General features: G+C 41.4%; 2 protein-coding genes across 23 annotated transcripts in view; one reads left to right on the top strand and one right to left on the bottom strand.

Annotated features, from left to right (window-relative positions):
• KMT2E (lysine methyltransferase 2E (inactive)) overlaps positions 1 to 8,830 on the top strand; it is a 76,359-nt gene extending 67,529 nt beyond the window's left edge. For 2 of the 3 annotated variants that reach the window (XM_081079969.1, XM_081079970.1), the window contains 10 exons: positions 685 to 939; positions 1,101 to 1,245; positions 1,781 to 2,031; positions 2,391 to 2,447; positions 2,596 to 3,159; positions 4,159 to 4,445; positions 5,244 to 5,332; positions 5,421 to 5,546; positions 5,722 to 5,819; positions 6,665 to 8,830. In XM_081079969.1, the coding sequence (XP_080936095.1) occupies positions 685 to 939; positions 1,101 to 1,245; positions 1,781 to 2,031; positions 2,391 to 2,447; positions 2,596 to 3,159; positions 4,159 to 4,445; positions 5,244 to 5,332; positions 5,421 to 5,546; positions 5,722 to 5,819; positions 6,665 to 8,128 (3,336 nt within the window). In that variant the 3' untranslated portion in view covers positions 8,129 to 8,830. The remainder of the gene's footprint in view (positions 1 to 684; positions 940 to 1,100; positions 1,246 to 1,780; positions 2,032 to 2,390; positions 2,448 to 2,595; positions 3,160 to 4,158; positions 4,446 to 5,243; positions 5,333 to 5,420; positions 5,547 to 5,721; positions 5,820 to 6,664) is intronic. The other variant, XM_081079971.1, reaches the window with a different exon arrangement.
• A 2,442-nt stretch (positions 8,831 to 11,272) lies between these two features.
• Positions 11,273 to 16,468, bottom strand: part of SRPK2 (SRSF protein kinase 2) — a 214,460-nt gene continuing 209,264 nt past the window's right edge. For 17 of the 20 annotated variants that reach the window (XM_081079977.1, XM_081079983.1, XM_081079972.1 and 14 more), the window contains one exon: positions 11,273 to 12,884. In XM_081079977.1, coding sequence (XP_080936103.1) covers positions 12,700 to 12,884 — 185 coding nt within the window. In that variant the 3' untranslated portion in view covers positions 11,273 to 12,699. The remainder of the gene's footprint in view (positions 12,885 to 16,468) is intronic. The other 3 variants (XM_081079982.1, XM_081079981.1, XM_081079984.1) reach the window with 1 other exon arrangement.

A 16,468-nucleotide genomic window follows, 5' to 3' on the forward strand; every position in this document is an offset into this window, starting at 1 on the left:
CCTTAACACGGAGCAGTTATTTTGGCCCACTTTGGAAGGACAAAAAATAATCGCACCTTTTCTTAATGATTTTGATTAGTGAAAAGAAAAACTCATGTTTAAAAGAGACACTACTTTCTTGACTACAAATGACTTCGTCCCTGCTCTTCAATTATTACATGACTAAATGATTATGGTGCTAAAAATTTATTTAAATCCCTGATCAAATGCCTTAATAGTGACTGAATAGTGTCATTGCTGCCAGTTTTTTTGTTTTTTAATGTATGTGCACTGGTGTCATCTGGAGATTCTGATGGCAGCCAGGGTGGGCAGGCACTTCCCAAAGCAGATTTTTCTAACAAACTGAACATTTTATACCTGTAATAGAAGCAGTATCGAAGCTCAATTTAGTGTTTGTGTTTATAAGATGGTACCAATGTCTCCTCGATTTTACTGTTTTACAAAAGTTACCATGTGTTTTATTTCAAAGTATTATCATGTAAAAGAATTTAGAAATAAGAATAGTGATAACCAAGGAAATGTAGATGACTTGTATTGATTTTTTTTTACATCATATATGAGTGTTTAAATTACTCAATATGTCATTTTAGGTAATTCCATTGATTTCAAATTTGGCATTAGAATATTCTATAGGATAATCTATGTAATTACTTATATATTGATCCAAATTTTTCTTTTTTTTAGCACTTGGTCAATGAATGGTTAAGTGAGAAGAATGAGAAGACGGGAAAACCTTCAGATAACCTTTCAGAAAGACCTCTGCGCATAACCACAGATCCTGAAGTGTTAGCTACACAGCTTAATTCTTTACCAGGCCTCACTTATAGCCCTCACGTATACTCTACTCCTAAGCACTATGTTAGATTTACTTCACCATTCCTTTCAGAAAAAAGGAGAAGAAAAGAACCTACTGAAAACATCTCTGGCTCATGCAAGAAGGTAAACATTTCCTTGGATATAAAAATCTAGGAGGAGCCAAATGTCAAACTCGTTCCTATTATTTTTGGTAGTGAAATGCTTTTGGAATCGGCTCTACATGGATAGGTTATATGAACAGCTACAAACTGATTTCCACTCATTTATTATTTTATGTATTTCAGCGATGGCTGAAACAGGCTCTAGAAGAAGAAAACTCAGCTGTTTTACATAGATTTAATTCACCCTGTCAAGACAGATCCAGAAGTCCTACAGTCAATGGTGAAAGTAAAAGTCCACTACTATTAAATGAAAGCTGTTCCCTTCCAGGTATAATTTATTTTTAGTATTATTTTAGCGTGAAGAATATGGCAGGAGTTAACATGTAACTTTATAACAGGCATATTCTAGATATTATGTAGTTTAATAAAGTACATTGTTACATATGTTTTCTCATTTCTGTCCTCCAACCTTTTGTATGAAGACAAACATGAAAACCTTAATTTGCAAGAACCATGTAAACTAGGGCTTATGGCTGAATTTTTGGACTAGTTCTGCCTTTTAGGCTGGCTGCTTTTCAAACAGATTCAAAAGGACTCTTAGAAATCGTTAACATCTGTACTTCTAAGATTTCTTAGAGACCCCTAGGCCTGTAAGCCTTCTGGCAAGATAATGCTCGCATATAGTAAAATTAAGTTGGGGGTGGGGAGAGATTGCTTCAAGATAGTAATAACTTTAAAAACTCCTAAATTTGAGTTGGGGTTGAAAGTCATCATTATCACTACTTGCACTCTTTCTCAGAATATATTATTAGATTATAACAAATAGCAGCAGTGTAATTTTTTATAAATTATTTCACCAACAGATTTAACTACACCACTAAAAAAACGAAGACTTTATCAGTTGCTAGATTCTGCTTACTCAGAAACCTCCACACCTACTCCTTCACCATATGCTACACCAACTCACACAGATATTACTCCGATGGACCCATCATTTGCCACTCCTCCACGAATAAAATCAGACGACGAAGCTTGTAGAAATGGTTATAAGCCCATATATTCACCAGTTACCCCAGTAACTCCTGGCACACCAGGAAATACCATGCACTTTGAGGTGAGAAATTTTTAAATGGGGAAAAAAAAAACTAACTCATGGGTATTTTCCCCCTTTAACAACTAATGTACTGAGATTAGCAAAAAGTTTTTAAGAAACTATAAGAAAACTTGGAACATGCATTATGTGAATTTGAACATTATTTTTAATACAATGAGTACAGTCAGACTAAATGATTATGTGTATGAAATTGGTCTTAAAGCAAATGATCTTATATGGGAAATGGAAATAAAACAAAAAAGAAAGTTTAAAACTAAAGTCTGTGTAATGGTTTCTCATTTTAAGTTTTCATTTTTAGAAATATCATGTATTTAGTTATATGTTTTAATTTTCAATTCTAATCATTTCTTTTTATACAGAATATTTCTTCCCCAGAAAGTTCTCCAGAAATTAAGAGACGCACTTATAGTCAAGAGGTAAGGAGTTATTCAATATTCTAAAAGGTTATTTAAATTGGTGATTTTTTTTCCTAGTATTGTTATTTTGCTTTAATAATTATTGGTAGCTTTTAAAATAAGTAGTCTCAAGATGTCATTTTTTTTTTTTTTTTAATTCTGTTAACAGGGATATGACAGATCTTCAACTATGTTAACATTGGGGCCTTTTAGAAATTCTAGTTTAACTGAACTGGGTCTACAAGAAATAAAGACTATTGGTTATACCAGCCCTAGGAGTAGGACTGAAGTCAACAGGCAGTGCCCTGGAGAAAAGGAATCTGTGTCAGACCTTCAGCTGGGACTTGATGCAATCGAGCAAACTGCCTTACATAAAACCATGGAAACACCTACACATGACAGGACTGATTCTAACAGCCAACTGGAATCTACTCACTCTGGACGGGGTACAATATATTCTTCCTGGGTAAAGAGTCCTGACAGAACAGGCGTTAACTTCTCAGTAAACTCCAACTTGAGGGACCTGACTCCCTCACATCAGTTGGAGGTTGGAGGAGGATTCCGAATAAGTGAGTCCAAGTGCCTCATGCAGGATGATACTAGAGGCATGTTTCTGGAAACACCTGTGTTCTGTACGTCGGAAGATGGGCTTGTATCTGGTTTTGGACGGACTGTTAATGACAATTTGATCGATGGAACTTGCACACCCCAGAACCCACCACAAAAGAAAAAGGTTACAAATTTAACGATTTATAGTCCTTTTAATAGTGTTTTTTTCATACTACTTCTGAGGGTTATTAGGAGTTGTAGTGATGTAAGGCATTCATACGTTAGTTATTCAAGTTCAATTTTTGATATGTACATTTTTAAACCTTTTGTAAATGACCAGTTAATTAGAAAATGTTTACAGAGAAATAAAACAAGCTACTATAGAAAATTTTTATAAGGAGCAAGGTTTCAGAGATCTAAACCTCAGGATGATTTATTTCACCCAGAGAGTAACTTTTAAAAATGATAACCACTTCCCAATGAAATGGAGTTGTGTAATATTTGTGTTACTTCCCTTTTTTACATAGAAGAGGCAGCCTTATATAGAATACCTCTTTCCTCAGTATTTAGGCCACGCATATAAATAAGAGTATTTTGAAGAGTCTAAGTATTATGTAAATAATAAATTCCCTGATGTACCACCATTGTTTGGTTGGCAGACATAGTGAGTGCCTTATTTCAGAGGAATGGGAGAAACTAACAACACTTATTTGTTAATGGGCTTATTGCTTTAAAAGTCAAAGAATTTTAGTGATGTGTGCTTTTAATTTTTATAACAGAGTCCAGTTGGCAACTTTGTGGGAAGCAATGTAGTATAGTGGAAAGAGCACGGGCTTTCAAATAAGACCTAGGTTCGAATCCCGGCTCCAACACTCACCAGCTGTGTGACCTTGAGTGAGTGAGTTACTCAATTTCCTCATCTGTAAAATGGGGATAATATACCTATTTCATAGGGTTGTTGTGAGGATTAAATGAGATAATGTATGTAAATCATCTATATACGATGCTTGGTATATAGCAGGCATTTGATAATTGTTAATTATTATTATTTGTTCAGAATCAAATTATTTTACATAATTTTCCTAATATAAATATAGTAATTCTCTTTAGAGAAAAAAGGAATAGATTGACCCTGACATAGAAAACAAGAATAAAAGACTTGCTTTTCCTTATCTTTCTTAAGGTTTCTCTGTTAGAATACCGTAAAAGACAACGTGAAGCTAGGAAAAGTGGCTCTAAGGCGGAACACTTTCCCCTGGTTGCTGTGTCCCCTCATGCAAGTGGGAACCTGAGCAGCAGCCATGGTGATGCGTGTGCCAGCAGGAGTGACAGTGGGGAGCAGGCAGAGGGCACTGGCAGCCCGGCTTTACCAGCACTGGCCACAGCGCAGAGGGCTGCTGCAGATGAGAGCAGCAGCAGCAGCCCCGGCAAGGACGTGTCCGCCAGCGAGAAGAACGAGCCCGTGCAGTGGTAAGCCCGCCTCGGCCTCACTGTGACTTCAGAACTAACTGCGAATAGTGGGCAGCACAACCTTATCCTTAAAGCAGCCTGGGCTTGGAAGGATTGGAAGTGCACTGTTCTGAAAAGAATAAGCTTTTGTTAGTGAACGATCTTCCTGGGGTTTTTTGGTTCTCCTAAGGCTGAGATAGACGTCTGTGGACATAAATTTGTTAAGATCCTCTTTGCTGATGGGTTATTGATCAGCTATGTATTTGCTTGTGTTGTTAAAGATCCATTGTTTACTCCTTAATAATTTTTACATTTTTCACATAAATATTCCTCTCCCGAGAACCTTTATCACTGTCAGCATCCTGCAATTTCTTTACCAGTTACCTTAAAAACCCAAGTTTAGTGTTTGTTCAGTAGGAGTAGAAGGTGGCTGTAGGGTGGGACTTGGCAAAGGGCAGGAGGCCACATTCATTCACTCTGCTCCTTGGTCCCCTACAGAGAGCATCCAATCCCACACAAGGTCATTTGTAAACTGTAACCTGAAGTAACATTCTGAATGTTTTCCAACCTCCTTTTCACCAAGAAATTGTTTAAGACAAAAGGATGGAGTCTGATTGAGCACTTCAAATAAATGAGGACAAAACTCTGTTTTGAAAACTGGTAGAAAGAAAAAGAGCTGTTTCAAAGCTTAACACAAAAATGTTTTCCCAAAAGAGCGAAAGCTTTGCTCTGGGAGGACATGCTTTAACATAAGAATCATTTTAACTAATCTGGCCAGCAATAGCTTCTTGGAATTAATGGTATGATTTTATTGTCAAGGACCGCCTCAACTTCAGTGGAGCAAGTGAGAGAAAGGAGTTACCAGAGAGCTCTACTTCTCAGTGACCACCGAAAAGATAAAGACAGTGGTAAGTGAGCTTGTTCCTTTGCCAAACAGTGGAGTCAGCTAATCACTTTGCAGTTCTAATGTTCTCTTTGGGTCTGCTTCATCTCTAGGGGGAGAATCACCCTGTGTCCCATGTTCACCGAGTCATGTTCCGTCTTCACCTTCATCTCATTCAAATCACATTCCCCAGTTGCTACCCAAGGTCCCAGTCCCTTCTTTCAGTGAACTTATGGAAGGTCAGTAGCAGATGACCTATCATGGTTATTGTTTTAAATATCTTTTTAAATCAGAAAGGCGGGAACCTTTATACAAAGTTGATTTAAATAGAATGCACATTGCTTTGTAGTGTTAGTGAAAGGCAATATTTATCATGAAATTTTACATTTACTACAAGTTTCTTCTGCTTTATAGATCCTGATCCTGAAAATCCAGAATCCATGACTACCAATGAATGTCCATCTCCAGATACTTCTCAAAATACTTGTAAAAGCCCTTCAAAAATAAGCAAGGTAATGACACTGACCTTTGAACGTGGATGAAAGTGCATGGTAACAGGCACACACAGATTTTTCTGCTGTACTAAGGATCAGTTTGTGATTTCTGGACACTTTCTGTCAAATAGAATTTGACCAAACTTTTTAATGTGCTACTTCAATAGCTTACCTTTTCTCCAAGAGTTCCACCCCTAGTCTATTGGTGTCTAGAAAATTCAGCCTTTTCATGAAATACTTAACCACCCAATTGTCTAAAAGCAAAAGATCAGGTGACATTCACTTAAAAGAAATGTTGTCTCCATCATGGATCATAAATGGATCACTTGCTGTGATCACCGAGTGCGGCAGTATCTTTGGAAACTAAAGTAGGGAATCTGAGATTGATTTCCTTTTCCCTTAAAGAACATTATACGTATTTAAGTAAGTACTTGAACAACGTAAAGGTATTACAATCAAAATGGTTTCGGGCAGCTAGTTTAGCCAAACCAGTTAGTTTATCATTAGATTGGGTACAGAAATGTCAATTATGGAATTGACACTTGCTAAGTGTTTAGGGTTAGTAGCGTTCTTTCAGAGTAAGGCTCCCAAACATGTTTCATTGCTTAGGGGGGCAAGGCAGATTAATATTAAAAATCCAGTATTTGTTTAACTGTCTTCAGTAAAAATTCAGGGAATTCAGTTGCCGCTCATTCCAGAACTTGAAGTGCCTTTGTGATTGACTCCGCAAACCTAGCTTATTCCGGACCCCTTTACAATCAGTACTAAAATAACATTAAATACCAGTGTAACAAACCTCAATGTACATGAAATGTTTCTTACGTTTATGGCAGTAGTTTACGTGACCTGTTTCCTTTTCATAGCCTGGTTCACCGGGACCTGTAATTCCTACCCAGCCGCATGGGAAAACACTCACAAAAGCCGATTCCCGCTGGGAGGCGGCAGCTCCTGTGTCGGAAGCTGAGAACGGTGTTCCCCTGAAAGCAGAACTCCAAGCGCCGCAGCTACTGAGTCCCCCCCACGCCCTGTCCAAGGCGCACCCTCCTCAGCAGCTGTCACAGAAGCTGCCCTCGGCGCCCCTCAAGTTGCACTGCCCGCCGTCCCCGCACACAGAGAACCCTCCAAAGCCCTCGACGCCCCACACGCCTGCCCAGCACGGTTACCTCTCCCCAAAGCCTCCCGCCCAGCAGCTGGGGTCTCCCTACCGGCCGCACCATTGCCAGTCGCCTCAAGTCGGGACAGCTCAGCGGGAGCCGCAGAGAAGCTTCTATCCAGCAGCACAGAACCTTCAAGCCGGCGCGCAGCAGGCGAGCCCGGCGGCGCTGTTCACACAGACGCCCTCAGGACAGTCGTCGGCAGCTTACAGTCAGTTTACCCCGCCGAGCCTGCCGCCCGCGGCCCCGCCCCCGCCGCCCCCGCCGCCCCCCGCCTCGTCTTACTACCCGAGCCAGCAGCCCTCCGCCAGCTTCCCGGCCTACAGCCAGCTGAAAGGCGGCCTCGCCCCGCAAACTGTGTTTACATCAGGACCAAACCAAGCACTTCCAGGCACCGCCGGCCAGCCAGCCGTCCCGGGTCACCACGTGGCTCCGGGCCACTTTCTGCCCCCCCAGAACCCCTCGGTGCACCACCAGACGGCCGCCGCCGTGGCCCCGCCGCCACCGCCGCCGCCGCCCGCTCCAGGCCCGCACCTCGTGCAGCCGCCCGGCTCCCACCAGCAGCACTCGGCGGCGCAGGCGCACGTCGTGGGGCCGGTGCACGCCGTCACCCCCGGGGCGCACATGCACTCCCCCGCTGCTGGCCACCACCTGCCCCCGCCGCCGCCGCCACCCGCGCCGGCGCCGCTGCACCACCCGCCGCCGCACCCCGCGCCCGGCCTCCCTGGCCTCCCCGCACAGCACCAGCACGTGGTGAGCCCGGCCCCGCCCCCGCCGCCGCCCCCGCCGCCCGCCGGGGTGCTGGCCGCCGGGCACCACCCCCCCCATCAAGGACCGCCCCTCTTCCCTTCCGGCGCGCACCCCGCCGTGCCCCCTTACCCCGCACAAGCCGCGCACCACACCACTCTGGGGCCCGGAGCCCAGCACCAGCCGTCGGGCACGGGGCCACACTGTCCACTACCGGTCGCAGGTCCTCACCTCCAGCCCCAAGGACCAAACAGTATTCCAACACCGACTGCTTCAGGGTTCTGTCCCCACCCGGGCTCTGTGGCCCTGCCACACGGGGTTCAGGGACCTCAGCAGGCATCGCCAGTACCTGGACAGATACCAATCCACAGAGCACAGGTGCCACCAACATTTCAGAACAATTACCATGGTTCGGGGTGGCATTAAAATGGACTCCAAAAACATTTTTTAAAATGTTCTGTAAGATAAACTGTATATTTCATATGTACCTGTTAAGGTACTTTTTAAAGCTTGTACATGAAACTTTGTATAAAAAAAAAAAAAACCAGTGCTTTCATTGTATCTTTCCCATTTTTGCTTTTTAAAATTCCTTTAAAAATGTGCTATTAAACCAGTAGTAGGTATCTTTATTTTGTAAGTGAACATTCCAGCTATTTTTCTGGCAGTAGAATTGATGCTACATGACCTTTAAATTTTATTGTTGCAGTTAAAATTCATTTAGTGGATGTTTTCTATATTATTTTATACATATGCATTAAGTACAAACCTAAGTAATGGCACTAGGAGGATTTTCATTTTTTTCCTTCAGCAGTTCTGTGAGTGCATCTTAGATATAAAAAACACAATACAAATTTTTATAGTTTGGTGTGGACATGGCTCATTTTGTTTTATCGGTTATTTACAAACAAAATGTAATTTAATGTATAGATGATTTTTAATGTCTCCTGACAAACTGTAAATACTGCATTTCTTTTGCATATATAATAATCGCTTACAGCTTTTCTCATTTGATATATAGCATTGTACATATGACAGGTCTGCAAAACTGTGTGATCTTTGTGAAAGTAGTACAGTATATGGCCTTTAATTTCTTTTTTATTTTAAATATACTGTCACATTGAAGCACTGGTTGGGCATTTTAATTCATGTTAATAAATCACAATTATGTCAGTTTTACCAAATTGTCCTGTACAACTTCTGAGATTGGGGTTTAAGCAAGTGTTTTTACAGAAGTTATATTTTCCAGTATGGTTTATAAGGAGCCTTCCATTTTCTTTAGCGACTACTACCTCAGCTGGGCTAGCAGGCGTCGGGGGCGGTAGTGAGGCCTGCACTTGTGACGTTCCTGCTGGTCGTTTTGGCAGGAGCGAGAGCCATGAGAAAGAAACTATGAGGTGACAGAGCTCTGTACATTGAATTATGTTTGAATACAAAATGAACCCATACCATTAAAGCATTCCACAGAAAAGTTATAGATTGTAATTTACAACAAGTGTTTGAAAATACGGAGTAGTTTGCCTAAAAAACACAGGAACAATCTAATTTGTACATTTTAAAACATAACTGAAATGTCCTATTGATTAATCAAAATTACTTGGAAACCTTAAATTAACATTTACTGTCTAGCTATACTACTTTAAAAAGTAGCAGGAAATTTTTAAAATTTCTTTTGTGTACAAAATTAAATGAAAAAGGCATTATTCTTAGCTCTCTCAAGTGAAATGAAAACGGCCTCTCAAGTGAATATTTTATTGCTGAAATATAAAATGCTAGCTATTTTGGGGAAAATAAAAAAATTCTTACTATTTTGTCCTCTGCCTCTCAGGAGGATTAATTAAGCATATAACCAATAGTAATGACCATATCTGTCAGCATGTCTTCCACCATCCAATTACATAGCAATTTGGCACAGTATACAAATTCTGTGCATTGGTGAAAAAAGTAAACACTAAAATGACTAAGATTTGGCAGTATCGTAGGTCATGTTTTACACTTTTAATTTCCATTTCCTTTTGAAAATTAGCTAATGATAGTACATTAATACAGCTGTATTTAGGAATCAATCCTAATCAGCTTCAAGTTTTAAAAGAACTTAGGTCAACTTTACCATCATTTCCTTTATCAAACAAAATTCTCATGGCATTCACTACAGCAACTCTTGTCCAAGAAAAAATGGCTTTACCATCCATGCTGATAGTTTCAAACGGAACAAAGTTAACTAGCATAGTGAAATATCAATATTTATCTCTTTAAAGGATTTTTAATTCCTCGTAGTTTTAAATTTTCCTACTACATAATGTATAGAGAAGCTTTATAGAAACTGAAGAATTTTATATAATTCTTTGACTCCTTAATGAAGGATACATATACACTCTCAAATACTGTCTTCTACCAAAATTTCATTAACGTTAAAAAAAATTAGTGGAAAAAAGTGGAGTTTAAGAATTAATTTCAACTGTAAATACAAACTGAATTGAAGTTTTCTACTCCAGCAGAAACAGTTGTTTTTTTCTATTAACTAGTTATGTCTGTATGATCCAGCTACAGGAAGAAGCAAGTCAGTAAATCAGTTTTCACCTAAGAAATGGATGCTTTTTTGAAGCACCTATGTGCACTTTTTTTCTGCCCTGGGGCAGTTCTCATTGCCAGCCAGCTTGTGAATCTGTTGTAACCACATAGCGGTCCACTGCTGGCCACGTTCCATGAAGGCTTCACATGGACTAGAGAGGAAGGCTAGAGCATTCAACCCAGCGGGCTCCAGCGTTTGCACAATCAGTGCTTCTCTCAGCTGATATGCACAACCATCAAGCCACCAGGGATCTGCTGAAAACCATACCATGCCCAATACAGATGCAGATTCCTTCTAGAACAATTGTTTTTTTACAATAAACTATTTAGGCTATTTTATCATAAGGGACAGATCCTTTCAAAACTCCATAATATAGTTTATTTCCTAACAGCCAAAACTGCATTATACAACTTTCATTCAAGTGTGCTACAGCCCTAATAAAAATATTTAGACTCAGAGAAGACATAATTGTACCCTGCAGTTCTTGTAAGAGTGGTTCCTACGGAAATGGTGGATGGCATCACTGGCCTACAGCCGCCACCTGTCAGGAGCTACGTGGTAACCCACAGCCTCATTAGAAAAACTCAGAAGCACACTTCCTAAATGAACAGCATGTTTGACCTCAGTGATACATGACATAATGCTAACTCCTAAAAGATGACGTGTTTTGTTCCCTCACAGTAAACACTGAAAAAAGAAAAAGAAAATTCACAATGCTCAAACAAAATGTAATTCATGTTTTTGATGAAACGTGAATGAAAAACGATCACTGAAATTCTAGGTATTAAATCTATACTACAGCATCTTTTGTAAATCCATCTTCTTTACCCTGACAAAACAATGAATGATATCCTGATAATAAGCCTTAACTCATGTTACAGAACTACCTTTCCTGCCACAGCAACGCTGGTCTGCCCTTTAGTTTTGGTTACACTATACTAAAAGGATAGCACGTTTGTTGATTCTATCGCTTCAAATATAGGCCAATGACCAAAGCGATGTCTGGAAAAAAAAAACTGCAAACACTTTTAATTTTTAAGACAACTGCAAGCACCTCAAACAATGGATTATTGTTACAACACTTGTTATCTTTTCACAATCTAATTATTGCAAAGGCATATGGATAAATGTTAATGGACAGTTAAGAAAAAGGAGGCACCTCAATGAATGTAAAATTAAAAAACAACTGGCATTCACTCACTTCTAAAAGAGGCTAAATACACCTCTATTTATTACATTCTAAAATTGTATTGCCTACTATGGTTTGTGTCCTGGTTTCTACAATTTTAAGGAAATGCATAAACAAAATTGTGTGCAACCTGCAAGGGGAAATCATTTTCTCAACTTCAGTGCATGGAGTGACAATCAAAAAGCTAGTAAAACACTGAAGCCACACCTAAAACTGCCTCCGGAATGAACTCGATCACTGTTACCTCTGAGACGGTAATATTTGGCTCACTGCACTGCAAACTGGATAATATTGGTTCTAGACAGACGAGCAAGATTTCCCAACATACATGTAATTTCATTCCACACACCGAACATGTTTCTCTCGTCCAGTTTAATCTTTGCCGAGTTAACTTACAGTGCTTCTACGAGGCAACACCACATGGTACCAGGCCATCGCATTTTTAAGGGGAAATTGCTGGTTTTCCTTAAAAGTACTTTTAAAATATGCAAAAACAGGAAGGGGGTGCTAAACTATAATACGTACTTGAGAATGTGAAGTATGTCCTTTCTTTCTTTAAAGTGCCATATAGGGAATGACATAACCAGAACCACTCTGTTTAAAATCCAATGAAAAAGGACCGTTACGGAATGAAAAGTTTGCACAACTCCCTGGAGCAAAGTCTGCTACATGCAACTCAGGCTACAAAGCACTCCACACTGGGTAGCTTTTCTGAAATCAGTGTCCCCATCCCACATTTAATGGAAATTAACATTTACAGGGTGCATTACATACACTATAATACAGGAATGACGTCCCCTTTGCCGGAAGATAAAATTGTACATTTCCTTGCTATTTCTTGGTTCCAACTTGATAATTTCTTAAGATTGCAAATTATATACTCAGCTAAAATATTTCTTCATAAATAGTTACAAAACCTGCCAAAACACAAGAGGGAAAGTATTTTTCGTTCAAAAAAATTGACATTTGAATGTCACACAAGAAACAATGCTTAGAGACGTGTTATTGTTTCCAGAAGAAAGTGGGTCAGTAAACTACTAAGCTGAAGACGAAAGACTACCCCTTCCCCAGGATCACAGTGCACAAAAGCAGAATGTCAAACAACAGTACCTCAAAGCAAAACAAAGGTCTGAGGAGAAAGCCAGCTCACTTGTAATCCTGTTAAAGAATCAGTCACCGTTTAGGTCCAATGTACTGGGAAACATTTGCTAGCTCACAATGCTGTATTTGTAGAATCTGCTAAGAACTCAGCCAGGGATGCCGAAGGCATTCGCCAGCTGAGGCTCGTTTTTCTGGAACCATTTCTAACATCGGGATCAGGAAATCTGTAAACTGTGCAGCGTCTTCATGGGGCCACCCGTACTTTTCCACAAGGACGTCGAAGAGGCTCCAGGGCTTCAGCTTGGTGATGTGCCGCAGCTCTCCTACGGGGAGAAACACACTGTCAGGAAAACTCCCGCTGCCGGGCCGGGCAGCCTCGTGCCAGTGAGGCAGGTACCTACCTGCTCGGCAGCGTGTGACAGACATAAGGCCAGCTTTTCTCCTCACACAACAGTCATCACGTGTACATGTGAGTGTGTCATGTTTCAAGCACATGTAAACAGGCGTTCATTTAAAAGGGAACAGTTCGGGGCCAGCCCGGTGGCTCAGGCGGTTAGAGCGCCGTGTTCCTAACTCCGAGGGCTGCCGGTTCGATTCCCACATGGGCCACTGGGCTCTCAACCACAAGGTTGCCGGTTCAACTCCTCGAGTCCCGCATGGGATGGTGGGCAGTGCCCCTGCAACTAAGATTGAACATGGCACCTTGAGCTGAGCTGCCTCCCAGATGGCTCAGTTGGTTGGAGCACATCCTCTCAACCACAAGGTTGCGGGTTCAATTCTTCGAGTCCCACAAGGGATGGTGGGCTGTGCCCCCTGCAACTAAGATTGAACATGGCACCTTGAGCTGAGCTGCCACTGAGCTCCCGTGGCTCAGTTGGTTGGAGCGCGTCCTCTCAACCGCAAGGTTGCCGGTTCGACTCCCACAAGGGATGGTGGGCTGCGCCCCCTGCAACTAGCAACAGCAACTGGACCTGGAGCTGAGCTGCGCTCTCCACAGCTAAGACTGAAAGGACAACAACTTGACTTGGAAAAAGTCCTGGAAGTGCACACTGTTCCCCAATAAAGTCCTGTTCCCCTTCTCCAATAAAAAAAAAATTAAATCTCGAGGTCCATTTATAAATAAATAAATAAATAAATAGGAACAGTTCATTCACATCAGTTCTAGGTTTCTTTCGATAATCAGAGCCTGCGGCACGTGCCCCGAGGGCTCTCATCTGCAAAGGCCACTGCAGGCACCTCACTCCAGCTTGGTTGGCATCTTTTCCAACTTGCATATTTGCTGAGAAAAACTTTAAGATACACACGATTTAAACTCCTTTCGCATGTTAGCATGCAAAGGAAAGGGGATTTTTTCCTCGAGAGCAATGCTAGTCCAGAGAACTTTCTGTGATGGCAGAGATGTGCTTTATCTGGACGGCCTAACACGGGAGCTCTGTGTAGCTTTCTGAACACTTGAAATGTGGTTTGAGCTACCGCAGAACTGAAGTTCAATTTGTTTCAATGTAAATAGCCACAAGTAATTAGTGGCAACAATACTTGACAGCACAGCTAGCCACCAAACCGAACCAAATGCCATTGGTTTGTGTTAAAGTCCGAAATCAGGACATCAGTTTGTAAACCGTGAAGTTATTCTTGTCACCATGTGCCGCCTGCAGTATCAACGCAAACAGCCCTGACTGACACAACAGAATGACTCACAGCTAGTAAACTGGTCTGTACCTGTAATAGCCCTTCTCCTAATGGGAGAAAAAGTTATTTTTAAGCCAAACTGCCAAAAGGTCAGGATAACTTTCACTGTAAATAACTCGGTTTCTCTAGCTGTTAGAAGTTTACCCCACTGCCAAAGAGAGGTGCCCCTGGGGGCCTACAAGTGTCTGCCCCAGCAGCTCCCACAGACAAGCTGCACCCCATTCCCCACACCCTTTCGGGCCCAGAGCCGACGCATGCAAGCACCACGCGCACACCTCATGCAGGGGCCAGTTCTCTCCCCGTTTCACCTGTTACCATCTAACCAACATGCTCAGCGTTCTCGTGATGTGCTTCGGGAGCCCTTTTCAGGGGCTTGGTCTGGTTCACCCATTTAGTCAACTCAATTAGAAACACACCCCTCCTCTTTCTTTAATTCAAGAAAATAAAACAGCATCACAGAAAATTACCAACACAAAAGAAGAAATGGCCTGTAATCCACAAGGACCTTTCTTTGGGCCTGTATTCTTTCCTAGGAACTGCTGTGTCTACACAGTAACCACGACGGACACAGATTCTAAACAAGGAAGTCTTTAGAGACTGTTTCCTGTTAAAGGGGTTGGCGTGTAAATTAAGCTTTTGGCGCCCACGTGAGGCTGGGAGACGTGACCACGGCTCCAGCGCAGGGCACGGCTGTTTTTACACAGAAAGGGGACCTGCCATCTCAGAGAAGCGAGTTCCCTCTTGTGGAAGGAAACAGGCTCCATGAGAACAAGGTCCGAGCCTTCACTGAATGGCCGGCCATCCTTTCACCTGGAAATTCAGTTCTAGGAATCCCGCCTAAGGAAACACCCTGGCACCCACTATCCCACCCCCAATATATGCTCACTGCAAAATAATATATACTTGCAAAATTTCAAACAGTAATGGAGAATGGTGTTAAAAAAAACAACAACTATGGTGCACCCCTTTGATGAGTATTATTTAATATCACTTAAACATGGGGAAAGTGACATGGTACAGTATTTGGCAGTAAAAGAACAGAAGCCAAAACTGGTCTACACATGATCGCGAGCATGACCTTCAAGTGCCCATGAGGACGGAAAGCAGGCACCGGCAAACACCAGCTTCGTCATGAGCCTGTTTCTCTCTCTCTGCATTTCCGGCACTGCTGCTCTGATTTTATAGTGGCAGCTGATCTCACCAGAGCAAGGCTAAAGGCTAAAGCAAACTGAGGACGCTCACACTTAACGTGCTACAACAAATCCTCTGCAAAAGGGAGAGAGCTTTATTTACATCATCTATTCTGACTTATTGCAATAACTACTCTGAAGATTTGGGAAAGAATGGAACTGCTCAGAACAACAGAGGAATGTAGTGCCAGTTTTTATACTAACTAAAATCCATCAACAGGCATCAAATTAAGTACAATCTTCAGTGAAAAGAGAGCAACTTTACCATATAGATGCCTTAAAATCTGTATAATTGTGATGAAAATTATACAATACTGGGAGGCTATGAAAAACGATTTATTCAGAAAAACCTAATTAGCAGCACTATAAACTGATTTAAAAAAATTTCCCAAAGAACAGCCTAAAATAAAATATATAATATACTTTTGGCCAGGTAATCACACATAAAAACCTGTATGTGCAAACATGCTGTCTATTAATAGGGTAACATGCAAAATAACCCTAAGCACCGACAGGTATTAACATACATAAATACTGCCATATAAGAGAATGCTGAATTGCCTCGAAACATATGTGGATTATGTAGCTAGGTGGGAAAACTATAATACCAAGAAAAAAACAGGAAATAAACTCGCCCAGGCTCTATGATTGTATGTAAAACTTCTTACATTTCATTCAATGATAAGAAGAAATGCCCTTTTATAGTTGATAAAGGTTACTTAAAAACAAACTCTAAGGGGCTTCCAGTCAAGATGGCGGAGTAGGGAGACACTGCTCACCTCCTCCCACGACACAAACTGACAGCTAAATTACAGAACCACCACCATTGAGAACCATCTGAAGGCTAGCTGAACAGAACTCCGATAACTAAGGATGTAAAAAAGAGGCCACTTTGACACTGATTTATAGCTTTCTCTTAGTCTCTCCTTTACAAATTCTAAAGTATAATCTACCAGAAAATAAAGTTCTTAAAATAATCTCCCCTCCTCCCTAAAACAAATAAACGCTAAGCTCCCAAATTTCTCTAT

This window comes from Rhinolophus hipposideros (genome assembly GCF_964194185.1).
Source record: "Rhinolophus hipposideros genome assembly, chromosome: 18".
Classification (NCBI taxonomy): domain Eukaryota; kingdom Metazoa; phylum Chordata; class Mammalia; order Chiroptera; family Rhinolophidae; genus Rhinolophus; species Rhinolophus hipposideros.